The sequence below is a fragment of the Mobula birostris genome, chromosome 19 (assembly GCF_030028105.1).
Source record: "Mobula birostris isolate sMobBir1 chromosome 19, sMobBir1.hap1, whole genome shotgun sequence".
NCBI classification, from domain to species: Eukaryota; Metazoa; Chordata; class Chondrichthyes; order Myliobatiformes; family Myliobatidae; genus Mobula; species Mobula birostris.
The window spans coordinates 53,088,588-53,116,472 of NC_092388.1; the positions used below are offsets into that span (position 1 = coordinate 53,088,588).

At 39.4% G+C, this 27,885-nt stretch overlaps 1 protein-coding gene across 1 annotated transcript; it reads left to right on the plus strand.

Moving 5' to 3' along the window:
• The first annotated feature begins 111 nt into the window (after positions 1–111).
• Positions 112–27,885, plus strand: LOC140212606 (activity-dependent neuroprotector homeobox protein-like). The gene is made up of 5 exons (XM_072283610.1): positions 112–226; positions 4,200–4,257; positions 10,907–11,025; positions 12,084–12,173; positions 21,533–27,885. The coding sequence occupies exons 3-5, from the start codon at positions 10,918–10,920 to the stop codon at positions 24,206–24,208; spliced, it is 2,874 nt and encodes a 957-aa protein (XP_072139711.1). The 5' UTR covers positions 112–226; positions 4,200–4,257; positions 10,907–10,917; the 3' UTR covers positions 24,209–27,885.

Here is a 27,885-nt window from a genome sequence, read left to right on the forward strand (position 1 = left end):
TTAGCAAATAGTTGTGATTTATTTTAATATATGCAAACCATACTTTATTCCTATTGGTCAATTCAACGATATGCAAATTGTTCAATACGTCACTTCCAGGTGGAATGGAACGCCATTTTGTGAAGAACGTTGCGGTTGTGCAGTCAAATTGTTATTAAAAAAAATTTGGTTTTTTTTTACTAAACCTTTATCTGCGTGGCAGAGGAAAGTTCGACGCCATCGGAAGGTTAGTTGGGTGAGGGAAATTGGCGCGCAATAATTTGAGTGAGACGAGCGGGATGAGTGCTTCCATGCACAGCTCTGCCTAGTGGTGAGGGGGCTGAAGTAGCGGCTCAGCATCGCTTCCACTCAACCTCAGTGCGCCACCCCTCCCTCCGTTCCCTCCCCCCTCCTCCTCTGCAAGGGCGCTCTCCCTATCCATTTTACACCTTCGTTGACAGCATTCAACAGTCCGGGAATCACCTGCTTTGGGAGAGGTGGTAGTTTTTGCATGGAGGCAACAAGCATCGGCCAACAGGTTGACAGCGCCTGCTGTTACCTGTGCGCGTGCGGCTGCAGGGCGCACCTGGGGCGCGCGACCCCCCCCCACCAGCAATCTCGGCTCGTTACCAGCTTCCATAGACAACACCATAAGAAGACCAATAATAATAATAAATACCTCTTGCAAAATAAACTACCGGCGTGAACTCGCGGTACCAGTAGGATCCAGCAGTTTGGCTCCTGCGAGGTAATACGCGCTTGAAAACTCATTATAAAGTCCCTACCAGTCTCTGGGTGTTCAAGGTGGGGTTTTTTTTGGGAAGATTGGGCAAAAGCAAAAATCAGCACATTTAATTAAATGTGGGAAAATGGATGAGAAATAGAAATGTATATTTTAATTACATTGGACTTAGGTGCTCCTTTTATTGCAAACAATACGGCTTTTTTTTTGCAACAGTACAGAAGATTTTATAGCAGTCACTTATCCCAGATAACTAGGCAGTGCATACTTTTGAACAAGCAGTGAGTTAGAAAATGTTTACGTATTGTAAACATACAATTGAAGCACATTGCAGGGCGAAGTTGAACAAAATTGGTTGCAAATGTCAGGTGCTTATTTTTTTTAATGAAATAAACATTAACTCTTACACTAACCCAATCTTGGTGTTTATGGTACTCATGTAAAATTATGCCTTGTTTGTTTAGTTTGCCATAATTTCTAAAACCTTCAAATATATCTGCATTTTAAAAAATATTCTGGTTTTGGAAGAAAAAGCTAGACATGAGAACCTCCCGGCAAATGGAGGAGTTGGCTTTGCTACTGGTCCAGACTAGCCACGTGACAGTCACCGTGGTGACAGCAGATTATTAGATTGAGTGGTGTGATTGGAAAGTACATTTGTCATTGGTCAGTTGGATGCAACAATTTTTATTGTTTGTTGCAATCATGTGATCACAATGAAGTGCTTCCATTGATATCTTTTCCCTGGGATGCAAAGTTTGTCATGGCAATTGTGTGAAATAGAAACTGACTGTTCACCTCCAGTAATAAAACTTCCAAAAGCATGGCACTGCAGATGCTGCAAACCTGCAAAAAAAGTAAATGCTGGAAATACTTGAGAGTTTGGGCAGTGTTAAATAGAAAGAGAACAATAGCACATATTTCAGCTGTGAAGTACAAGTTGGAGCTGTGAAACATGAACACCACAATTAAAATCTTGGAAATGTCCAGTATCTGTGGGGAGAGAAAAATGAGAGTATGTTTGTTATACATAACAACATTGACATTTCTGCCTCACCTTTCTTGAAATCCTATTGACTTTCAACTTCATGCCCTTATCCAAGTCCATTTGGACCATCTCATGTTACACTTTCTGGGTAATAAAATATTTACTGAATTTATTTTTGGCCAGATTCGTGACTGTTATTAGTTCCCTGACTCTCACATAAGTGAAGACATACCTCATCAGCCCTATTGATACAGTTACAGCACAGAATCATCCATTCGTGTTGACTAAAGGAATTTGCGTTACTCCCACTTTTCAACTTTTTGTCTTTAGCAGCTCATGCTTTGGTTTTTCAAGTTCTCATCCAGGTACTCAGAGGGTTCCTATTTCTGTTAACTTCAGCGATCATTCAGTAAGATAATTACTCAAATTTATATCCATTTAAATATGTGGTCCCCTTGTATTGATCACTTTGCCAAGAGAAATGATCCTTATTATTTACCCAGGCTTTTTTTTTTACACACCAATTAAAGTTTTTGTTTTGGTGACAGTAATTGCAGCCTAAAAAGAAAATTTCTTCATAATTGTTCTTTCTCTAGACCCGCTTAGATCCACGTAATTCTCATGTATAATCCCTATAGTGGTCTTGTACCCTTCTATAATGTGAGGAACAGTAGAGTGGTGCAGTTCATAGAGCTGCTGCAGCACAACTCCAGTGACCCCAGTTTGATCTTGACCCCCTGTGCTGTATGTAGAGTTTGTACATTTTCACTGTGACTACTTGAAATTTTTCTGGAGCTCTTGTTTCCTCACACATCCCAAGGGCAGGCAGGTTGATCATGGTAATTTGTAGAATTTGGGAGGAGTTGATGGAAATGGGGGTGGGAGTGGGGGGGGGTAGGAAATGAGATTGCTTTAGGAGCTGCCTTGGACTCTGGGTGGAAATGTTGCAAACAGATATAAATATTATTATAACTATAGCCACTAATGTTTCTTGCAGTTTGGCATCATCACAGTATTCTTCTTGTACACTGTACCTTGGCCAATAAAGAAAAGCATCTCATATACTTAAATCACCTTACCAACCTGCATTGTCACTTTCGGGAATGTACAGACATGCATTCCAAGATCTCTCTTTTTAAATATGTCTTTAATATTCAACCATTTGTTTTTTTTGCTTTTTTGGTCTTCACAAATGCATTCATTCTTACTTCTTTTCAATGAATTCTATTTGACACTTCTGCATTCACTTAACTACTCTGTTGACATTTTCATGTAGTGTAGAACTTTCTTCCTCCTACGGCCACTTGACTGTTTCTTGGTATCATCAACAAACTACTTAATAGTTATTTACTTTACATATTAAAATGCATAAAATCCTCAGTGCATACAACCTTGCAGTCACTAAAATTTCCATCTATCATTGGCCTTTGCTTTCTGCCACAGAGCCAACTTTAAACAAATTTGCCTCCCCCCCCCCCACCCCTTTTCTCTACAAGCTTTTGCTCTCTAGGTGAAACAGTCTTGTTGGACTTTGTCAAATGCTAAAAGACACAAATACTATATCAGATGTTTTGCTCTAGTTACTCCCCATCCTCTCCTCAAGAAGTCCATTTAAGTTGGTCACACATTGCTTTTCCTGTGCCTGTGCTGATTTATGTGAGCCCTTATTATTTTTTGACTACTTTACCTGCCACCTATATCAACTGACTAGTATGTTGTTAGTTCACCTTATACTTAAAGAACAGTACACAATCACCAATCTCTCACAGCCATGTCATTTTGCTTTTAACCAAGGAGAAAATTGTTGTTAATGTCTATATTGTTTCTTCCTTTTAAGAGCCTAGGATGCATTTTATCTAATCCTGGCAGTTTATCCACTTTAAAAGAAACCATATATCGTGATAGGATTCTTCTTTTTACGTTTATAATTTCTAACACTTTACAATCTGAATCTCAACACCCCTCATCTTTGAAAACTTGAAGTGTCTTTCAAATCCACATCATGCTTTTAGTTTGGTCACTAACAGAGCCCACTTTCCTTTCTAAATGCCTTTACCTTCACATTTATCAAATAGCTTGGGGCTATCCTTAATGTTATGTGCCATTGTTTTGTTTTATTAGCAATTCCCATTGGCTTTCTGAATACCTTTAAATTTCGTGTCTGCATCTTCTATATACTACCTTGAGTTTTGAACCCTTGGTGTCTCTTTGAAATGCTCTGTTTTCTGTTTTGCCTGTTCCACAGTTAACAGTTTTCTTGAATTGGCAGCTATCTCTTTTAATGATCTTGTTCAGAACTTTCACTTCATTTGTACATATTGCCTATCTACAGTGGCATGCAAAAATCTGGGCAGCCCTGGTCAAATTTCTGTTACTGTGAATAGCTAAGCGAGTAAGAGATGACCTGATTTCCAAAAGGCATAAAGTTAAAGATGACACATTTCTTTAATATTTTAAGCAAGATTACTTTTTTATTTCCATCTTTTACAGTTTCGAAGTAACAAAAAAAGGAAAATGGCCTGAAGCAAAAGTTTGGGCACCCTGCGTGGTCAGTATTTAGTAACACCCCCTTTGGCAAGTATCACAGCTTGTAAACACTTTCTGTAGCCAGCCAAGAGTCTTTCAATTCTTGTTTGGGGGATTTTCGCCTATTCTTGCTTGCAAAAGGCTTCTAATTCTGAGAGATTCTTGGGCCGTCTTGCATGCACTGCTCTTTTGAGGTCTATCCACAGATTTTTGATGATGTTTAGGTCGGGGGATGGCAAAACCTTTAGCTTGCGCCTCTTGCGGTAGTCCATTGTGGATTTTGAGGTGTGTTTAGGATCATTATCCTGTTGCAGAAGCCATTCCCCTTTTCATCTTCCGCTGCTTCTTCTTTCTCTTTCTTTTTTCTACAGACAGTGTGATGTTTGCTTCCAGAATTTGCTGGTATTTAATTGAATTCCTCCTTCCCTCTACCAGTGAAATGTTCCCCATGCCACTGGCTGCAACACAAGTCCAAAGCATGATCGATCCACCCCCATGCTTAACAGTTGGAGAGGTGTTCTTTTCATGAAATTCTGCACCCTTTTTTCTCCAAACATACCTTTGCTCATTGCCGCCAAAAATTTCTATTTTAACTTCATCAATCCACAGGACTTGTTTCCAAAAGGCATCAGGCTTATTTAGATGTTCCTTTGCAAACATCTGACGCTGAATTTTGTGGTGAGGACGCAGGAAAGATTTTCTTCTGATGACTCTTCTATGAAGGTCATATTTGTGCAGGTGTCGCGGCACAGTAGAACAGTGCACCACCACTCCAGAGTCTGCTAAATCTTCCTGAAGGTCTTTTGCAGTCAAACGGGAGTTTTGATTTGCCTTTCTAGCAATCCTATAAGCCATTCTCTGGGAAAGTTTTCTTGGTCTTCCAGACCTTAACTTGACCTCCACTGTTCCTGTTAACTGCCATTTCTTAATTACATTACGAGCTGAGGAAACGGCTACCTGAAAATGCTTTGCTATCTTCTTATAGCCTTCTCCTGCTTTGTGGGCATCATTTATTTTGATTTTCAGAGTGCTAGGCAGCTGCTTAGAGGAGCCCATGGCTGCTGATTGTTGGGACAAGGTTTTTCTTCTTCTATTTCCGGCAGTTTAGAGGCATTACTGCCCTCCGCAGGATGTACAATTAATTATAATTCTGCTTGCAAATGCTGTATGTGCTCATTAAATAGCAATGCCGCAGATTGTTTTCCTTCTCAAATTTTGTCATGTGGTTTCCAAATAATTGCATTGCCTCAAATTACATTAATTTCATTTGAATCATTTGTAAAAGTAAAAGCTCCTTGCTTGAGAATATTCATTATCGCATGCTTGACATTTAAAATAGTTGTTTTCCAAGTCTATCTGCTATTTCCAAGTTTTCCTTTTCTTGAATCAAAACCTGTAGTTGTTTATTGAGATCTTGAAATTCTTCCTCAGTTGATTCCATGTTTTCATTTTATAATCCGAATGCAGGTTATTCACTTTGCAACAAATTCCTTTTTCCTTTTGTAACTTTGGAATAAGTTCCTCCATTTTTAATCTGTTTTCCATGTCACTGAATTTTTGACAACAAGCATCTTTTTCAGAAACCGTCTCCTTTAAATGCAGTACCGTTCCGTCCAGTCTCTTTCCAACTCACAGCTATTCTTATTGAGTACTTCTATTTGTTGATGGAGTTCTGCACATTTACCCTGGGGTCCAACCATGTTTCTTATAACATAAAATCTGAGGTTTTCCCTTAAATTCTGGTACATATTTCGTAAATTCTTGACCATTTGCGATGACTCCTTTCATTCCCTTGTTTTACACATATATATATATATATATATATATATATATATACACACACACACACACACACACATATATACAGCCATTAATTTCCCACCTGTCCTGCCTGTGAACTGTTTGATCCTCCATTCAGAGTACCTTTGACTGTTTCCCACCTAAGCCCTGTAATACCAAGATATTTTTCTGCAGACTTGACTATAATTTTAATTTTTTCGGTTCTTTTGTCTGTTTGCGCTGAACGGTTAATTGCATCTACCACAAACAGTACGAAATCCTTCTTACTCATAATTAGTGTCCTTATTTATCATATTACAACCCTTACAGTTCACCGGTTTATTATTCCCTGTATTTGTTTGCTTGGTAGCCTTTTTTCCAGCAACTGCTTTCACTGCCTCTACATAACTGATCCCTTGAGTTACTTTTACATATTGTATCTCTGCTTCTTTCTAGCTAATAATGCACCCTTGATAAGCTGCACTGTGTTCCTCACCACAATTGCAGCATTTCAGCCTAGCTCCCACCTCATATTTTCCATATTCATGTTCTGCAGCGTATCTTCCACATCTTTGTTTCCCACTGCAGACTGCCGCAATGTGCCCGAATTTCTGACATTTAAAGCATCTTAAAGGCGGTGATATGTATATTCTGACCTCATAACACATATAACCTAAATAAACTTTAGTCAGCAATCTCTCTTCATGAAAGTTGATCATAACCGATAAACTATCACACTTTTTCCCGTTTCTTGTAACTTTCAAATGTTTGGCCTCAATAAATTTTGCTTCTTTTATGTGCTGTTTAATCTCATCCATAGTAACTTTTGTTGGTATACCCGAAATAACTCCTGTAGTCCACTTTCTATTGTTGGGTATTGAGCATTGTACATTTTTGCTGTCTATTTTATTTAATCTTATCACTTTGCCTTGTTGAGCACTGTCCTGACAAATCACTAATAGCAATCCATTTTGTAAAATCCTTGCTTTTTTGACTTCACCTGTAAGTTTGTTGATTATCTTCATCAAATGAATCAGGTTCCATTCACCAAAAGTCTTCACTCAGTGTTATAATTGCTTTAATCTCATCTTCTTTCTGTTGTTTTGCTATCCTATTTTGTTTGTCCCCTGACTCCTTAGAGTTTGACATCTCATACCTCAGTTTCCTTTCCTCACTCTCTTCATACCATTCCTCTATCTCAAACTCACTTTCACTATCCATCAACCTGTTCATCCTACAGGATATTTTCTTCATCAATTCAGCAATTGCAGCCTCTGTGCTCTGTTCCAACTCCACCAGCCAACTCAAATTTCCAACTCCACACTCTCAGCCCCAGTTCCAACTCAACCAGCACTTCACTTTGGCCATTTCCACAATGACCCTATCCTACATATTCTACTCATCACCATGAATTCTGGGACAAGGTTTGAGAAGTCAGGGTATTTATAAAGCTTTGAAATTTGCGTCACCTGGCCTTTCCTAACGATGATTGTGAACAAGCCATAGCCCTAACAAGCTAATTAAGGTTTGAGACCTTGGTAAAAGTTATCTGAGAGCTCAAATCTCTTGGGGTGCCCAAACTTTTGCATGGTGCTCCTTTCCATTTTTTCACTCTAAAATTGTACAAGGCAAAAATAATACACTAATCTTGCTTAAAATGTTGAAAAGAATGTTTCATCTTTAACTTTATGCCTTTTGGAGATTAGTTCATCTTCTACTCACTTAACTATTCACAGTAACAGAAATTTTGACCAGGGGTGCCCAAACTTTTGCATGCCACTGTTTGGAATATTAACTATAAACAGGATAAATGAAAGATCAAGTAAAACATAGAAGACAACAAACTGTGCAAATGCAATTATAAATAAATAGTAATAAATAATGAGAGCATGAAATAACATGATAAAGAGTCTTAAAGTGAGATTATTTGTTCAATAGATGAGTGTAGTTATCCTCTTCTGTTCAAGAGCTTGATGGTTGAAGAGTAGTGACTGTTCTTGAACCTGGTGGTGTTCTGGAAACTATTAGTCATCCAGCAAATAAGGAATTAATGACTGCTAGTAACATAACCAAGCAATCAGATCTTGCCGTAATGCACGAAGTGAATGGTGCAGATAAGCCGTACTCGTGCCATGTAGCCACTTGGTCAATATTCAAAAAACGTGAGGTAGCAGTACCATTTAATCTAAGTATTAACACCTTGGCCATGTTGTCCCATCTTTGATTGGCTCTTGTACAGTTGTGTTTAATATGTTCTCTTTTAATCACCTCAGACTTTTCTTGTCACTTGGTATTGTTTTAGGTCTTCCTTAGTCATGTTTTTTTTTGCACCCTTCTGATATCCTCCCTTATAGCATCTCCACTTTTTTAGTGATTCATGTTTCTTTAACCAAGTTCGTTTTGTTTGACCCTTTCCTTTCTTTAAGGTCTGATGTCCATTCCTCTTGATAGCTTCCATGGTGTCACAGACGAGGAGTTCTCTGAGCATTTGCTTTGTTATTCACCAGAACATCTATCCAAACTTGTTTTCGTCTGTGTTTGTGGATGTGGAGGAGATAGCTTTCGGCGAGTAATGTAATCAGCCATATTTTCCAATTCAGGACTCTGTTGTCCTGTTTGTTATAATCGTACCCCTGAACCATTTTTTATTTGGTCTTCATTAAAGCTCCTATTCTCTTTTCTTTTGTTCATGATTTGACGTGGTCTCCAACTGCTTTTCATTATTGACAAGAGTGCAAACCTGAACAGGATTCCTGGTGGTTTCGCCTTCAATCAACAGGCCTGAACAGAGTACATTTAGTGAGATTTGGTCACCCTTACTTTTCAAAGCAATTTGCTACTTCTGGCTCACCCATAAAAGCAAAGATAACCCACAGCTTTTTTTCTCTTGGATTTTACCGCAATTTATCATCACCGGCCTCTCAGGTCACTGGACTGAATCCATTTACCTTTATTGTGTTCTCTCTTTCTCATTAAGTCAGGCCTTCCAATGCATCTAGGTTTTAATTCATCATCCTGGCACATATCCTTTTGATTATTTTGTTTTCTTCTGTGCTCATGAACTTGTTTTCACCAAGCAGCAGATCACTCAATTTGCTGATGCAGGGTTTCAACTTGAAATGTGAACAATTCACCCACCCTACTTGCAGATGCTGCTCAACCTGCTGAGTTCCTTCAACACATTGTCACTGAACTTGCTTTCCTGGATACTGTGCTCCCTGATGCTGAAAAATCGCTCTTCCCAAATTGCTATCTCTTCAAAAATTCCACTGTGAGCCCCTTGAAACTGTCAGCCATGTGTGGTTTTTCTTTTTCCCTCCCTTCAGTGCTTTCCAAATCGTTGCTCATTTTTTCTGTAGTCCTATATTTTGAATCTACTGCATCATATTTCATTTTCCCTCACTGAAATGGTTCTAATCACAGCTGAATATTTATGTGAGCAAGCATCGTTTCTGATGCTTTCTCCAGAGGTGCTGTCTGACCTGCTGAACTTTGTCTTTGCAAATTGCAAATCGAACTACTGACTTTGGCATGTTCTCATTATGTGATCCAATGGCTACACATTGCAAGGACCCATATTGGTTATAATGTGCCTTATGTGTCTTTGGGGTATACGCATAGAGGTTGCAGCAAGTGGAAGGAATGCAGTTCAGAGGAAACCTGTTGTATATTGCTGGTGAAAGAACTGCTTGTGATGAATGTATAAGTAATACAGAAATTTAGGAGATTTTGATAGTTAGAGATTAATGACACAAAGCATGTTCTGTCATTGTGCCAAAGCAAAGCACATAATTGGTAATTAGTTTATTATCGCATATACAGAGATACAGTGAAAAGCTTTTGTTTGCATATCACCCATGCAGATTCCATCGGTATTTTCAAAGGAAAACAAACAATGCAGGATATAGTGTTACATTTATAGAGAAAGTGTTCTGTGGGTAGATAATAAAGTTCAAGGGGAATGACGGGAGATCAAGGGCTCCTCAATGTATAAAAGTCCATTCAAGAGTGATACAACAGCGGAGTAGGAGCTGTCCTTGAGCCTGGAAGTATATATTCTCAAGCTTTTGTATCATCTGCCTGATTGGGGGCGTTGTGGGGGATGAAGAGAAAATGACAGGGCTGTGGTGGAATCTTTGCTTATATTGGCTACTTTCCCAAGGTAGCAGGAAGTATAAACCGAATCATTGAAGGGAAGCTGTTTTTTGTAATGGACTAATTGTGTTCTCAACTCTATTTCTTAAGCTCTTGTGCAGAGTAGTTGTCATATTACACCATGCTGCATCTGTTTAAAAAAAAAGAGAGAAAATGGGGACATGCTAAATTTTCTTAGCCTGAAAGAGGGTGGAGCATTTTCCCAGGAAAGGAAAACTGCTGGAATCAATGGGATGGATGTTTCTTGAGATCTTGCACCCACCGGGGTATGGATAGTGAATTTGGATTGTGCATATTGGTGAGAGTTGGGGTTAATGTATTGTTGGAGAAATAGTACAGGAAGACATTAGATTGAGAACTTTTGAGGCAGGTGGGACGAATTATTGGAAAGAGAAAATGGGAAAACAGCAGCATCAAAATTGTTATTCAGAAATGAGAATCAACTGGTAATTAGTTACCTTGGGTAGCTTTGAACTGTGTATTGCAATATATTTTGCCTGGTGAGAGGCTGGGTTGGGTTACTCCAGATAGTTGAATAACTTCACACCCATCTTTGTGAAGAATGTTGTTGCTGTGATCAGAAATATTTCTGGTACATATTGTTTTTGGTACTCTGTGATTTGATATAATTGCAAATGAAAATATTTGTCATTAGCAAAATGCAGGGGTTAGATTCCTGAAGGTTGGTGCTAAATGTATTATTGCGGTAATTGATTTTCTTTTGTTTGTTCATTCAGAAACAATAAAGATGTATCAGCTTCCTGTAACCAACTTGGAAACAATTAGAAAATCCAGGAAAAAGGTGAAGATGATCTTGTCTGATATGGGCCTACAATACTGTAAAGAATTGCTGGAGGTATGTGGTAGAGTGTACTTGTAAAAACCATAAGTCTCATGCCTGTAAAGTTTACAATATAGAAATAAACTAGTAATAATTTAAAATATTTGAATTCAAGTAACTATTCTGAACATATTTTCTCATTTAAAAAAATAACAGTGTTAAGTGAAAGCTTTAATAAACAGGTAATGCAGTGACTAGTAATGGAGTTGATCACCATTTTGTATTTTTCTTTGCACTTCAATAAAGAGAAAACAGGCATTAGTTGAGTGGAGTTTATTATATTAGTTTAACTGATGCCCACTTTTTAATCTCAATTTATTCAATTCTCTCAATTTATATCCTCAACTTCTTGTCTCCTCTAAGTGATTAGTAATTGTGTTGATCATCATGTCCCATCCAAGGTTGTAGTCATTATTCCTGGGAAAAAATCTCAAATGGAAGTGTCAACAACAGTGGGACCTGAATAGATGAAGTAATGCATGTGTTTCTGTTTGTGTAAAATCTGACCTGAAATCCTGTGCAGAAGTAGAATTAGATTTGACTGCAAGAATTGTGATAGAAATAATTTCAGAGCTATTAATGAGTGCCAAACTGTTGCGCTCGCTGACCTGAATATCAAGAGCGTTGATCGGCAAACCTTTTTTCTTAACTAAGCGGCCATTTTGCTGCTGTGTTGTGAATGGAATTGCTTTTCTAGGATTACTTTTTGTTCTGGATATTGAAGTATGCACACTGAAAACTTGCAAGTGATCAAGTGCCAATATTGATTTAATACAGAGAAGGGTCTGGTCTTCCCTACTTGGTAAAATGTATGAGCTTCAACTTAACTGCGATGTTATGTTTCCTGTGCATAGATATTGATACGATTATGGTGGATTGCTAGTCTTCTCAATTTGTGAATAGGTATTTTAGCTTGTGTGTTCAGAGACCTTTTTTTGAGTTATCGACTTAACCTACCCATCTGTTCTACTGTAGTTTGAAGAAGATTCTCTATATAATGTTCATAACCTCTTAATACTTAAATACATTCTTTGTAAATGCCATTGTTAAAATTGAAATGCTTTTATTTTCAGGAATTTAAAAGTTATAATCCAGGGGATTACTATGTGAAAAACACATCATGGACTGACTTTTCAATATGGCACCCAAGTAAAAAGTCAAAGGTAACATTGTGTAAATTGCAGGCCTGCATGCAACCTGTACATTTGATATATTGTCCGTTCAGTACAAGTAGGGCGTAAGGTAATTTATTTTATTGATGAAGGTTTCTTAATCTTGCAGTCAGCAAAATTATTTCTTTTGGTTGATACTTCTGTAAATAGTTCTTAAGATGGAATAATTGTAGGATGTGCTGCTGTTTAAAATTTACTTTGTGTAATTTAAATCGCTACGGAAGTGGAACTATACTACTACTGTATAGTTCCTTCTTGCATTTGACCTCCCCAAATACTTCATCATACTTGTCACAAATAAACTCCATCTTCCATTTCTCTGCCCATACTTCCATCTGATTTGTATCCTATATCATAGAAACATAGAAAACCTACAGCACAATACAGGCCCTTTGGCCCACAAAGCTGTGATGAACATGTTCTTACCTTAGAAATTACTAGACTTACTCATAGCCGTCTATTTTTCTAAGCTCCATTCCACGCACTCACCACTCTCTGTGTAAAAAAACTTACCCCAACATCTCCTCTGTACCTACTTCCAAGCACCTTAAAACTGTGCCCTCTCATGCTAGCCATCTCAGCCCTGGGAAAAAGCCTCTGACTATCCACACGATCAGTGCTTCTCATTATCTTGTACACCTCTATCAGGCCACCTGTCATCCTTCGTAGCTCCAAGGAGAAAAGGCCGAGTTCACTCAACCTATTCTCATAAGGCATGCTCCCCAATCCAAGCAACATCCTTGTAAATCTCCTCTGCACCCTTTCTATGGCTTGACACGTGGAATTATGATGTTGTAGCAATTAGTGAAACTTGGCTACAGGAGGGGCAGGACTGGCAGCTTAATATTCCAGGGTTCCGATGTTTCAGATGTGATCGAGGCAGAGGAATGAAAGGTGGGGGAGTAGCATTGCTTGTTAGGGAAAATATTACAGCAGTGCTCAGGCAGGACAGATTAGAAGGCTTGTCTACTGAGTCCTTATGGGTGGAGCTGAGAAACAGGAAAGGTATGGCCACATTAGTGGGATTGTATTACAGACCACCCAATAGTCAACGAGACTTGGAAGAGCAAATCTGCAGAGAGATAGCAGGCAACTGCAGGAAACATAAAGTTGTGGTGGTAGGGGATTTTAATTTTCCATACATTGATTGGGACTCCCATACTGTTAGGGGTCTAGATGGTTTAGAGTTTGTAAAATGTGTTCAGGAAAGTTTTCTAAATCAGTATATAGAGGGACCAACTAAAGGGGATGCAATATTGGATCTCCTGTTAGGAAACGAATTAGAGCAAGTGACGGAAGTCTGTGTAGGGGAGCACTTTGGTTCCAGTGATCATAAGACCATTAGTTTCAATTTGATCATGGACAAGGATAGATCTGGTCCTAGGGTTGAGGTTCTGAACTGGAAGAAGGCCAAATTTGAAGAAATGAGAAAGGATCTAAAAAGCGTGGATTGGGACAGATTGTTCTCTGGCAAAGATGTGATTGGTAGGTGGGAAGCCTTCAAAGGGGAAATTTTGAGAGTGCAGAGTTTGTATGTTCCTGTCAGGATTAAAGGCAAATTGAATAGGAATAAGGAACCTTGGTTCTCAAGGGATATTGCAACTCTGATAAAGAAGGAGTTGTATGAAATGTATAGGAAACAGGGGGTAAATCAGGTGCTTGAGGAGTATAAGAAGTGCAAGAAAATACTTAAGAAAGAAATCAGGAGGGCAAAAAGAAGACATGAGGTTGCCTTGGCAGTCAAAGTGAAGGATAATCCAAAGAGCTTTTACAAGTATATTAAGAGCAAAAGGATTGTAAGGGATAAAATTGGTCCTCTTGAAGATCAGAGTGGTCGGCTTTGTGCGGAACCAAAGGAAATGGAGATCTTAAATAGGTTTTTTGCGTCTGTATTTACTAAGGAAGCTGGCATGAAATCTATGGAATTGAGGGAATCAAGTAGTGAGACCATGGAAACTGTACAGATTGAAAAGGAGGAGGTGCTTGCTGTCTTGAGGAAAATTAAAGTGGATAAATCCCCGGGACCTGACAGAGTGTTCCCTCGGACCTGGAAGGAGACTAGTGTTGAAATTGCGGGGGCCCTGGCAGAAATATTTAAAATGTCGCTGTCTATGGGTGAAGTGCCGGAGGATTGGAGAGCGGCTCATGTTGTTCCGTTGTTTAAAAAAGGATTGAAAAGTAATCCGGGAAATTATAGGCCGGTGAGTTTAACGTCAGTAGTAGGTAAGTTATTGGAGGGAGTACTAAGAGACAGAATCTACAAGCATTTGGATAGACAGGGACTTATTAGGGAGAGTCAACATGGCTTTGTGCGTGGTAGGTCATGTTTGACCAATCTGTTGGAGTTTTTCGAGGAGGTTACCAGGAAAGTGGATGAAGGGAAGGCAGTGGATATTGTCTACATGGACTTCAGTAAGGCCTTTGACAAGGTCCCGCATGGGAGGTTAGTTAGAAAAATTCAGTCGCTAGGTATACATGGAGAGGTGGTAAATTGGATTAGACATTGGCTCGATGGAAGAAGCCAGAGAGTGGTGGTAGAGAATTGCTTCTCTGAGTGGAGGCCTGTGACTAGTGGTGTGCCACAGGGATCAGTGCTGGGTCCATTGTTATTTGTCATCTATATCAATGATCTGGATGATAATGTGGTAAATTGAATCAGCAAGTTTGCTGATGATACAAAGATTGAAGGTGTAGTAGACAGTGAGGAAGGTTTTCAGAGCCTGCAGAGGGACTTGGACCAGCTGGAAAAATGGGCTGAAAAATGGCAGATGGAGTTTAATACTGACAAGTGTGAGGTATTGCATGTTGGAAGGACAAACCAACGTAGAACATACAGGGTTAATGGTAAGGCACTGAGGAGTGCAGTGGAACAGAGGGATCTGGGAATACAGATACAAAATTCCCTAAAAGTGTCGTCACAGGTAGATAGGGTCATAAAGAGAGCTTTTGGTAGATTGGCCTTTATTAATCAAAGTATTGAGTATAAGAGCTGGAATGTTATGATGAGGTTGTATAAGGCGTTGGTGAGGCCGAATCTGGAGTATTGTGTTCAGTTTTGGTCACCAAATTAGAGGACGGATATAAATAAGGTTGAAGGAGTGCAGAGAATGTTTACAAGGATGTTGCCGGGACTTGAGAAACTCAGTTACAGAGAAAGGTTGAATAGGGGTTAGGACTTTATTCCCTGGAGCGTAGAAGAATGAGGGGAGATTTGATAGAGGTATATAAAATTATGATGGGTATAGATAGAGTGAATGCAAGCAGGCTTTTTCCACTGAGGCAAAGGGAGAAAAAAACCAGAGGACATGGGTTAAGGATGAGGGGGGAAAAGTTTAAAGGGAACATTAGTGGGGGGCTTCTTCACACAGAGAGTGGTGGGAGTATGGAATGAGCTGCCAGACGAGGTGGTAAATGCGGGTTCTTTTTTAACATTTAAGAATAAATTGGACAGATACATGGATGGGAGGTGTATGGAGGGATATGGTCCGTGTGCAGGTCAGTGGGACTAGGCAGAAAATGGTTCGGCACAGCCAAGAAGGGCCAAAGGGCCTGTTTCTGTGCTGTAGTTTCTATGGTTTCTATGGCTTCCACATCCTTCCTGCAGTAATGCAACCAGAACTGAGCACAGTACTCTATAAGTGGGGTCTGACCACTTATATAGCTGCAACATTACTGCTCAGTTCTTAAACTCAATCCCACGATTGATGAAGGCCAATGCACTGTATGCCTTCTTTACCACAGAGTCAACCTGCGCAGCTGCTTTGAGTGTCCTATGGACACGGATCCCAAGATCCCTCTGATCCTCCACACTGCCAAGAGTCTGACTATCAACACGATTAATGCCTTTCACCAACCTATATACCTCTATCAGGTCACCTCTCATCCTCCGTCACTCCAAGGAGAAAAAGCCTCTTCTGCACCCTTTCTATAGTTTCCACATCCTTCTTGGAGTGAGGTGACCAGAACTGAGCACAGTACTCCAAGTGGGGTCTGACCAGGATCCTATATAGCTGTAACATTATCTCTTGGCTCTTAAACTCAATCCCACGGTTGATGAAGGCCAATGCACCATACGCCTTCTTTGAGTGCCCTATGGACTCGGACCCCAAGATCCCTCTGATCCTCCACGCTGCCGAGAGTCTTACCATTAGTACTATATCCTGTCATCATATTTGACCTACCAAAATGAACCATCTCACACTTATCTGGGTTGAACTCCATCTGCCACTTCTCAGCCCAGTTTTGCATCTTATCAATGTCCCGCTATAACCTCTGACAGCCCTCCACACTATCCACAACACCCCCAACCTTTGTGTCATCAGCAAATTTACTAACCCATCCCTCCACTTCCTCATCTAGGTCATTTATAAAAATCATGAAGAGTAGGGGTCCCAGAACAGATCCCTGAGGCACACCATTGGTCACCGACCTCCATGCAGAATGTGACCTGTCTACAACTACTCTTTGCCTTCTGTGGGCAAGCCAGTTCTGGATTCACAGGACAATGTCCCCATGGATCCCATGCCACCTTACTTTCTCAATAAGCCTTGCATGGGGTACCTTATCAAATGCCATATACACTACATCTACTGCTCTACCTTCATCAATTTGTTTAGTCACATCCTCAAAAAATTCAATCAGGCTCGTAAGGCACGACCTACCTTTGACAAAGCCATGCTAACTGTTCCTGATCATATTATGCCTCTCCAAATGTTCATAAATCCTGCCTCTCAGGATCTTCTCTATCTCTTACCAACCACTGAAGTAAGACTCACTGGTCTATAATTTCCTGGGCTATCTGTACTCCCTTTCTTCAATAAGGGAACAGCATCCGCAGCCCTCCAGTCCTCTGGAACCTCTCCCGTCCCCATTGATGATGCAAAGATCATTGCAGAGGCTCAGCAATCTCCTCCCTCGCCTCCCACAGGAGCCTGGGTACATCTCATCTGGTCCCAGTGACATCTCCAACTTGATGGTTTCCAAAAGCTCCAGCACATCATCTTTCTTAATATCTACATGCTCAAGCTTTTCAGTCCACTGTAAGTCATTCCTACAATCGCCAAGATCCTTTTCCGTAGTGAATACTGAAGCAAAGTATTCATTAAATGCCTCTGCTATTTCCTCCAGTTCCATACACACTTTTCCATTGTTACACTTGATTGGTCCTATTCTCTCACGTCTTATCCTCTTGCTCTTAGCATTGTTGTAGAATGCTTTGGGGTTTTCCTTAATCCTGTCTGCCAAGGCCTTCTCATGGCCCCTTCTGGCTCTCCTAATTTCTTTCTTAAGCTCCTTCCTGCTAGCCTTATAATCTTCTAGATCTCTATCATTACCTAGTACTTTTGAACCTTTCATAAGCTCTTCTTTCTTGACTAGATTTACAACAGCCTTTGTACACCACAGTTCCTGTACCCTACCATCCTTTCCCTGTCTCATTGGAACGTACCTATGCAGAATTCCACGCTAAAATCCTTTGAACATTTGCCACATTTCTTCGTATGTTTCACTGAGAACATGCGTTTCCAATTTATGTTTCCAAGTTCCTGCCTGATAGCCTCATATTTCCCCTTACTCCAATTAAATGTTTTCCTAACTTGTCTGTTCCTATCCCTCTCCAATGCTATGGTAAAGGAGATAGAATTGTGATCACTATCTCCAAAATGCTCTCTCACTGAGAGATCTGACACCTGACCAGGTTCCAATACCAGCCTCTCCTCTTGTAGGCTTATCTACATACTGTGTCAAGAAACCTTCCTGAACACACCTAACAAACTCTACCCCATCTAAACCCCTTGTTCTAGGGAGATGCCAATCGATATTTGGGAAATTAAAATCTCCCACCACAACATCCCTGTTATTATTACACCTTTCCAGAATCTGTCTCTCTATCTGCTCCTTGATATCCTTGTTACTATTGGGTGCTCTATAAAAATACACCTAGTAGAGTTATTGACCCCTTCTTGTTCCTAACTTCCATCCACATAGACTCCATAGACAATCCCTCCATGACTTCCTCCTTTTCTGCAGCCATGACACTGATCAACAGTGTCACGCCCCCACCTCTTTTGCCTCCCTCCCTGTCCTTTCTGAAACATCTAATGCCCGGTACTTGAAGTAACCATTCCTGCCCCTGAGCCATCCGAGTCTCTGTAATGACCACAACATCATAGGTCCAAGTACTAATCCACGCTCAAAGCTCATCAACTTGGTTCATTTCCTTTGACGACCTTTTTCACTATGCACACCTCCAGCAGTTTTCATGTTATCTGAAAACTTGCTAATCATACTACCAACACTTCCATTAGTCACAGAGTTCCAGTCAAAATAATGCCCTTCTTTTTGACTGTTTGACTTCTTTGCACAAGCCATTTTTGTATCCAACTAATTAATTCACTGTAGATACCATTTGAATTAATCTTCTGAGCCAGCCTACCATCTTCTCAACATCCCCTGCCCAAGCCTCATCAATCATTTACGTCATCACCTCAAAAAGCTCAAATCTTATTTCTGAGACAGGATCTCAGGACCTCAACCTGGGATCCACGGATACTTTGCTTAATGATATTGGTCCATGGCATAAAAAAGGTTGGGAACCCCTGACTAGCGCATGACCATATTCACTATCTGTAATAAGTCCATGCTTTTCCAAATGCGAGTAAATGCCAATTGAAAGAAACTTCAGTCATTTCCCCACCAGTGATGGAAGACTCACCAGTCTATAATTTCTTGGACCATGACCCTTATTAAACAAAGTGATAATGGCAGTTCTTCAATCTTCTGGGACCTTGCCAGAGTTCTGAAAAGGCTTGAGCAATCTCCTCCTTTAAATCTCAGTATGCTGGAATTGGGGTCTGGGAACATCCACTTTAATGATTTTCAGGATACCCAACACCGCCTCTTCCTCACTATTGACATGTCATCGTAGAATATCTGTGCACCCCTTCCTGCTGTCACCATTATTCATGTCTTTCTCCCAGGTGAATGCTGATGTATTCTTTAAGAACATCACCCACTTCCTCTGGCTGCATGCATAAATTTCTTCCATTGTTCTTGAGTAGATGTACTCCTTACCCCTTGTCCCTAAAATATACATAAAACGTATTGAGATTCTCCTTAAACCTACTTGCCAAGGAATTTTCATAGCTGCTTTTAAACTTACTTGTTTAGGTTCTTTTCTGCTAATTTTCAGCCTACAAAATCATACAATTTTAATGGGGGTACTGTGTGTGATTTTGAACAGATTTTTCTGAATGCAATATTGTCTTCTTGAGGGAAATTAAGTATAGGTGATAAACACAGAGCTTGCTGGTGGTCCCCACGCCCCTTGCAGAGTTGTTTTTTTAAAAATATGTATACATGCTTATGATCATAAATTCAGTAATAAAACTTTTGAATTGACTTTATGTACTCTTCCTGCTTCTGTTTGCAAGCTAGAAGTCTGAGAAATAGGGCTACCCTCCCATAATCTGGAATTCTTAGTTTTAATGATGTTATAGAAATACATTACCAGAGGTAAAATCTGCTGAATGAGATCCATAGCACTTCTGTTTAACTAGTGTGCCAATCAATATTTACTCCTAAAATACCATATACATTGCCTTGAAAATGTATTCAGCCCCCAACCCTTTGCTCACATAAATGAGTATTAGGGATTTTGATCAACTTAACTGAGAATTTTAATTTGTGAATTGCATGTTCTTTTTTTCATAGTAGAGCCCCCCCCCCCCAAAAATGGGGAAAATTGTAAAACATGAAAAACTAAAAATTCAAAAACTGAAATGTCAGTAATTTAAAAGTATTCATTCCCCTTCGCTCAGTACTTAGTTAAACCACCTCTTGCCAGTAGTCTTTTTTGGATGTCTCTTTTAGAATTGAACAACGTGATAGAGCAAGATTTGTCCATTCCTCCTTGCAAAATTGCTGAAGCTATGCCAGGTTAATTGGGGAGTGGCAGTGGACAGCAGTCATGAGATCTTGCCAGTGATGTTTGATCGGGTTAAGGTCAGGACTTTGACTGAACCACTCAAGGACATCAATTTTTCTCATTTGAAGCCACTCCATGGTTGCTCTGGCAGTGTTCTTTGTGTCTTTGTTTTGCTGAAAGACAAATTTCCTCCCCAGTTTAAGCTTTCTGGGAGATACTAGCAGATTTTTATCCAGGATCTCTCTGTATTGAACAGCATCCATCTTCCCATCAATTCTGACCAAATTTCCAATCTCTGATGCTGAAAAGCAGCCCCATTGCATAATGCTACCTCCATCATACTTTACAGTAGGAATGGTGTTACATGGCTGATGTACAGTATTAGATTTACAGTAATATGCCACCTTTAAAAAAAAACATATCCTTAGACCATAAAAACTCTACAAAACATCATGTAGAAGATGCTGTAAAGATGTGGAAGTATGTTTTGTGCTGGATAATCTAAATGGAATTTTTTGGCCTCGATGCTAAGTGGTACATGTGGTGTAAATCTAAAACTGCACATCAGCCAGACAACACCATAAAGTATAGTGCAGGTAGCATCATGCTAAGGGAATGTTTTTCAGCAGCAGGGGTTCGAAGTCTGGTCAGGATTGATGGGAAGTTTGAATGCTGCTAAACTTATGGAGATCCTGGATTAAAAACCCGTTGGCCTCTGTCAAGAAAGCTTAGACCGGAGAGGAAGTTTGTCTTTCAGCAGGACAATGACCCAAAGCACACTGCCAGAGCAACCATGGAGTGGCTTCAAATAAAGAAAATTGATGTCCTTGAATGGCTCAGTCAGGGGCCCGACCCTAACCCGATCAAACATCTCTGGCAAGATCTCAAGGTTGCTGTCTACCACTGCTGCCAAACTAACCTGGCACAGCTTCAACAAACTTGCAAGAAGGAATGGGCAAATCTTGCTACATCACATTGTACAAAACCAATAGAGATGTATACAAAAAGACACTGGCGGTAATGGTTATGAAAGGTGGTTCAATTTTGTATTGAGCAAAGGAGAATTAATTATTTTTGAACTGCTGACATTTCAGATTTTGAATTTTTAGCTTTTCATGCTTTGCAATTTTCCCTGTTTATGTTTTTTGGGCTCTTCTGTGGGGGTGGGGGAGTGGGAGAGAAAAAGCATATTTAGTTAAATTGATCAAAAATCCTGTTTGGAAAAAACTGAATTGGTTTTCAAGGCCCTGTAAAAGTAAACTGCCAGTTCCAGTATCAGACCCATTTGCAAGTGAGTTTGTTGCATTTTTAATCTAATAATTCCACTGATAAAGTATCCTTGATGTATAAAATGTTGTGATTTCATGAAATGCTCTGTAAGTAAGTGTTTTGTTGCAGTTTGATAATGTATGCTTTTTGATTGTAGGCCTATCGAGCAAAACCATATTGCTGTACCCTCTGCGACTTCTCAACAAAATTTAATTCTGCTTACAAGATTCACATGCGATGTTACCATGAGGATGAAATGGATATGGAAACATTGGTCAGCTGTCCTAACTGCACATACATCGCTCATCCTAAACATATAAAGAAGCATACCAAAATATTCCATATTGATATTCAGAAAGTGTCCAACTTTGCTAACCATGGCAACACAGATCAAGGGAGACAGATACAACCCAAAGTTTATCAAGGCAAAATGTCGAATCTAGTCCAGCCAGTTTATTTTTGCAAAATATGTTCTTATAAAGATGTATCCTTGTATGCCATTAAGAAACATGTCCTTTTATCCCATTTTGGCAGTTTAGTAAATACCTATATTGGTCAGGTAGAGGACCAAGTAGAGCTTTCAGTATACAAGTATTTTTGTAAAGGATGCCAAATGAAAATGGTCACCTATGATGCCTTACTGTATCATGTTCTGGACAAACATAAGGAAGTAGAAGGTCCAGTGAAAGCCACAATTGGACATATAACAGAGCTAAGGCCCAGGCCAATCATTGCTCCTAAACCTGAAATAAGCAAGACTTCTCTGCCAGTGCCTCTCAATATCAATTCAGTAGTGTCATCATGTAGTATCAAACTAGCTGGACAAATGCTTTCTTGTGTGAAGACTGCTGTTTCTGCACCCAACATTAGACCAATTGGTCCTGTGCCCTCATGTGTGACAACCGCTGTTTCAGCAACAAATTTTAAACCAGCTCTTCCAGTAATTTCCAATGTGCGGTCACCTATAACAGCACCTGTACAACAGCCGCTTAATGTATTAGCACTTCCACAGAATTTTAGTCCAGTGACTTTGGGATCATTGAGACCAGCAATGAATGCTTTTCCTTTACAAAGCAATCTGATACCTGTTACAGTAGCTACAGCTGGCCCTGGAGGAGCTCAAAAGCTAGGCCAGGTCAGCCTTGTGCCCGCTACTTTTCAAGTGGCCCAGAATAATCTTGCGATCAGGGCAGTGGGTTCAGTCCTTCCTCGGGCATTTTTAATGCCACAAGGATTGTCTATAGATCAGACAGTAAGACCCAGTGTTCCAACTAGTTCACAGGCAGCTAAGCATTTAATTCAGAACAACAAACATATTAACGGCATTCCTGCATACACATTAACTCCAGTTCAGTTTTCTTTGCCTGTTGCTTCAAGTGCCATAGCAAACAGCAAACCTGGGGTGCTTTCTACAACACAAGCACCACTTAATATGACCCACACAAATGTATCTCAGCAACCACTAAAAGAGCCCTCTATAATAACTGTTGCAACAGTGGATCAGAAACCAGCTCCATCAGTACCTGCAATTACTTTAAATTTGGCACCACCGAGTACCAAAGCTCAACAGTGGAAGAGTTGCTCCACATGTAATGCATTGCTGCCACTGAGTGCTTATGATAATCATGTTGCAACTGCACACAAACTTGAAGAGCCCAGTGAGAAACCTGAAGATCCTTGTGACAAACCTGAGAAGATTGTAGCATGTGCTTCTTACCTGCAGAGAGTATATGCTCAAAAATGTAAATGTCTTCTCTGTAGACGCCATGTTTATAAAAATGTACTGATTTCCCATTTGCTGATGCATGGCCTAACTTGTTTGTTCTGCTCCTTGTCATTCCATGACCTGTCACAGTTTTCAGAACATGTGAAGGCCTCACATGCTGGACTGAGGTTTGAATGTGTTGAAAATGTTGAAGACGGAGTTTCAACTACCAACCAAGTAAATAGTAACAACTTTAGCTTAACTGTTAAGTTGCCAGAAGATAAAATGGGACCTAATGATATTCACTTGACAGTTATTCCAAGCAAAATGTCTTCTCCTTATGCACCATTGGTAATTGAGGTATGCAGACAAAAGAGGGAGGAAAATGAAATCATCATAAAAGAGTCACGAAGCTCACAGTGTCCTATTTGTTGGAAACAAATTTTTAATTTAAAATATGAAAAGCATTTGCAAGAAAGGCACCATGTAACATCTATGGTTCATCCACTGCTGAAAAAACCATCGTTTAAGTGTATTCACTGTTTCGGTGTGTACACATGTGGCATGGGACATTCAACAATCTCTCTTCATCTCATGTGTTGCAGAGGCCTTAATACACAGCAAAGTAATGTTTTGCCAAACCACATGCAGTCAAAGCGTGCATTTTCAGAAAGTGGCAAGAAATCAGTAAGTGAACTGGTGGCAAATGGTGACGGAAAAACTTTGGCATTGCCATCTCCAAAACGATTAAAGACTGATTTAGTAACAACTGATTGCAGAGTTTCTCGTGAAACACTGAATGACATAGCAAACACTTCTCACTCCTTACCTTCACCAGATCCATCGACAGTCTTGGCACTTGTTCCAAAAGGATTGGAGAATCGTTCCTATGAAGAAAGAAAGCGGTTTCTTCTTGACTACTTTCACAAGCAACCTTATCCTACTAATAAAGAAATTGAGACGTTATCTTCAATCTTGTGGTTGCGCAAGAATGACGTTGCGTTCATCTTTGGCATGAAACAAAAGTTGTGCTTGAAAGCAATGAAGTACAAACCAGTTGTACTTTTGGGATTCAATATGTCAGAAATGAAGAAAGTAAAGCACAGTTTAACGCTGGGTCAGATTTGATCTGTGGAACAACACTGGTTTGAACAAAAACAATGTTGAATCAAAGTGTCCACTTTGGTCATGTGCTACAAATACAGGGAGCCATCCATCCTCAAAGGAAGGAAAAAGAGTTAATGTCCTATTCATTTTACTTTAGGGGGTGCCTTCCTTTTGGTTAGAAGTTTAAAGTCAAAATGGATCCAAGTGGAAGTTTTTAACTTGAATCCTGCTTAAAGCCAAAAATGTTGTAATGTTTATTTAAAGCAACTTTTTATGGTTGTCCTGTGGTTTGATTGGAAATGTAAACTTTGATAAAGACAGGAAGGGATTTATTGGTGTTAAGTACAGATACATGGCTTTGCTGTCAATGTTACAGGATTGAGTTAATGTGCAACACTGGCTTTTGCTTGGCCCAATTTATCAACATTTATAGGCAAGGTTTTCAGTTTGAAGTGCTGTAAGTGGGAGGGTGAGAAGTCCATTTAATTTGGTCAGAAGTTGCTTCTAGCATTGCCTTTGCCTCTTTGCATAAACCCCAGATTGCCCATTTTTTAATTCTAATGGTCATGAAGGCCTTAGAACTCAACATCTTGCCTTGCTTTACCTGCTTTTCACTAACATGTTTTTACAATTTATTTCCACAAATGATTAAATAGACATTTCCCATACTCCAGTAACACTGGACAACATTTTTTCAAAAGCGTTGCTTCCTCGGAATTTTTGTTTGTTTATGATAGACCACTTGAAGCTGAACACATATAATTTTAGACTACTTGTGTTACATAGGAATTTGGAGAAACAGGAGATAAACTTTTATTGAATGTAATGCATTTAATTGCATAATAGTGCTGATGCTTTGCAATAGTTCAACTAAGCTAAATATGTTCAGTAATGATTTTTGTTTATACTCATTGTCTGAGGTTTTTCGCTTAAGTGTCCACAATAACCAGCCAGCATTGATGGAATCAAGTTGCCCAGATACCATTTCTCTATAACCACAATGTCCTAGTGAAACCTTTCACCATGGTTGTCACTGACAGCACCAAGATTTCCAGGGAAGAAGTCTAAATGGGAACGCAGGAAGTGAATCTCTAGTGACAGGTTGCTCTTCATGGTTTTGTATCCTTAAAGTATGTTGACAACCAGATGCACGTAGTTTGGTGCTCTGTAGTTACCAACAAAACTTTCAACAACAGCTTTAAATGCCTTCCATGTGATTTTCTCTGGTCCCACTAGAAGTTCTTTGAATTGCCTGTCATTAATGACCTGTTTGATTTGTGGGCTAACAAACATGCCTTCTTTACACTTGACGTTAGTTATTCCAGCAAACATCTGTCTCAAATATCAAAGTCCTTCATGGAAATTTGTAGCCTTTCTAAAGTTTGCCCTGCCTATGCCCAGGCATGCCTGGACAAGATAGAAAACTTCTCAGCTTACAATGTGGCAACATTTTAATTGACTTGAATCATGAATTTAAATAACAAATGTAGGCAATTTTCTAAAAAAAATATGGTGTGTGATAAGGGAAATTTCTTGTTTATTTTCATGATCAGCAGCCCAAAATCCATAAAGATGCATCCAAAAGTATATTCAGGAAGCAAAATCTTTGTTGTCTAGTGTAATTAATCATAATTTGTTCCTTTCATGTTGATTTGCAATCAGATGTATTTTCATAAACCATGGAGACTAAATAATTCAATACGAACTGTACATGGTAGGTAGTTGTCAGTAGTTTATAATTTTAGATGTGATGTAATTGCACATGAGCAATTTTTCACTTAAGTTCCAGAATAGTATATTTAAAAAGCCTGTTACATGACTAAAGTTTTTTCATTGAATTTGTACTGTAAAGTATTAGCTATTTTCTCCCTTCACTTGTCACTTCTGTGACATAGAACACTAATACTATTAAATAGCCATTGAATGCTGTCTGATCAGAAGACTGCACACCTTGGAACAGTTTAAAATTTCTAGGTAGCTTATATTTAATGTTCAAGTAAGGTTTTGCATTTAGATTGTATGCCTAAATCTAAATCCAATTTTTAGTGCTATTGGAAATAGCAGCATTTATTAGTATTTTGCTGGTGTGTTTTGGTTTGAACTGAACATCATTACTGATCAGTTTTTTAAAAAATGTTTTTGAGTTGACATTTGCTACAATAAGCTGATTTAATTGTTGGGAAAGCACCACTGAAGAGGATGGAAAAAATTAACAAATAACCCATTACTATTGTAAGACAACTCTCTTCTCCCCCCCGCCCCCCCTCCGCATATCACCTGATGTCCTGATGTAAATGTGGGTGCCAAGGTAGAGTATTACAGCTTGGAGCATCGGAGTTTAATCCTGGCGTCCTCTGTAAGGAGTTTGCACATCCTCCCCATGGAGTGCATGGGTTTTCACTGGGTGCTCCAATTACCACCCACACTCCAAAGACGTACCCATTAATAGGCTAATTTGGCATTGTAAATTGTCTTGTGATTTAGTGCAGAGTTAAATCGGGGGCTGCGGGGCAGCGTGGCTCGAAGCGCCGGAAGTGCCTGTTTTCCATAGAGATTTCAATTGTTTCAGGGAAATCATAAAAGAGCCACCTGAGTATGGAATAATGCATAATTACCATATTATGCAACTGATAAATACAAGATAAATATAAGTAAAGGTATGTATTAAAACCTGAAAATATGCTATCAGTAGTTCTTTTTGAAAATGTTTAGAATTGAGAATATGACCACAATCGTGTTTGATTACTTGAATCATGATACATGATACAGACAAGAATTTAAAATGGTTAAGGACAATCTCTTGCTTTTCATTTACTTCTACTGCTAACTCTTGAATTGTCATGTTCCAGCTGGTGTGTAACCACCTCTCCTTTTGTTCTATTAGCCTAAGGACCAAATGTCACCGGAATTAAAATGGCATCATCCAAGATGTGAATTTTTGCCCATTGTTTGCAAGGCGTAAAGGTGGGAGGAATCAGTAGTATATACTACAAGTGGGCACCAGAGTTATTCTAGGCTGAGTTACTGAAAGGAGGAAAAGGAAGTGAATAATGTGGCAATAGATGCAAACTTTAAAAACTGCAGATGCAGAAAATCTGAAATTTTTCTTCCCACAACTGGCAAAAGCTGTGCATTCTGATGCTGCAAAAACTTAACATGTCTAATCAATATCAGTCCAGAAGTGAACCAGCAAAGGCTAGCTCGTGCACCCTAATTTAGTTATTCATTTATTTAGAGGTTAAGCACGGAATAGGCCCTTAAAGCTACGTTATCACAGGATGATTTGCAATGACCTACCAACCTGTACGTCTTTGGACTGTGGAAGGAAACTGGAGCTCCCGGAGGAATCGCATGTTGTCACAGAGAGAACATACAAGCTCCTTACGGGCAGTGGCAGGAATTGAATCCAGGTCACTGGTATTGAAAACATGCTAACCACTATGCTACCGTGTTTGCAACTCCTGTGTTGTGTTGACAATTTGTGTGCAGTTTGTTAGTGATGTAATTAATTGTATATAGTAATGCAAAGTACTTTTTTTTTAAAAAAAAGCATTCTCAGTACTTGTGCAGTGATTTATTTTGAAAATTGGCCCTTTTCGCCCAGGGTGGAAATTCTTTTTATGAAATACATTATTAAGGTTTTAATAACCTGAAGTGTTGAAGCTGTTTTTTTAATATTCATTGTGAGTAGTTGAAAT

Coding starts and splice junctions, on each gene's coding strand:
- LOC140212606 (XM_072283610.1), top strand. CDS start 10,918: ATGTATCAGCTTCCTGTAACCAACTTGGAAACAATTAGAAAATCCAGG. Junction 11,026..12,083: donor ACTGTAAAGAATTGCTGGAG/GTATGTGGTAGA, acceptor TTTTATTTTCAG/GAATTTAAAAGTTATAATCC. Junction 12,174..21,532: donor ACCCAAGTAAAAAGTCAAAG/GTAACATTGTGT, acceptor TTTTGATTGTAG/GCCTATCGAGCAAAACCATA.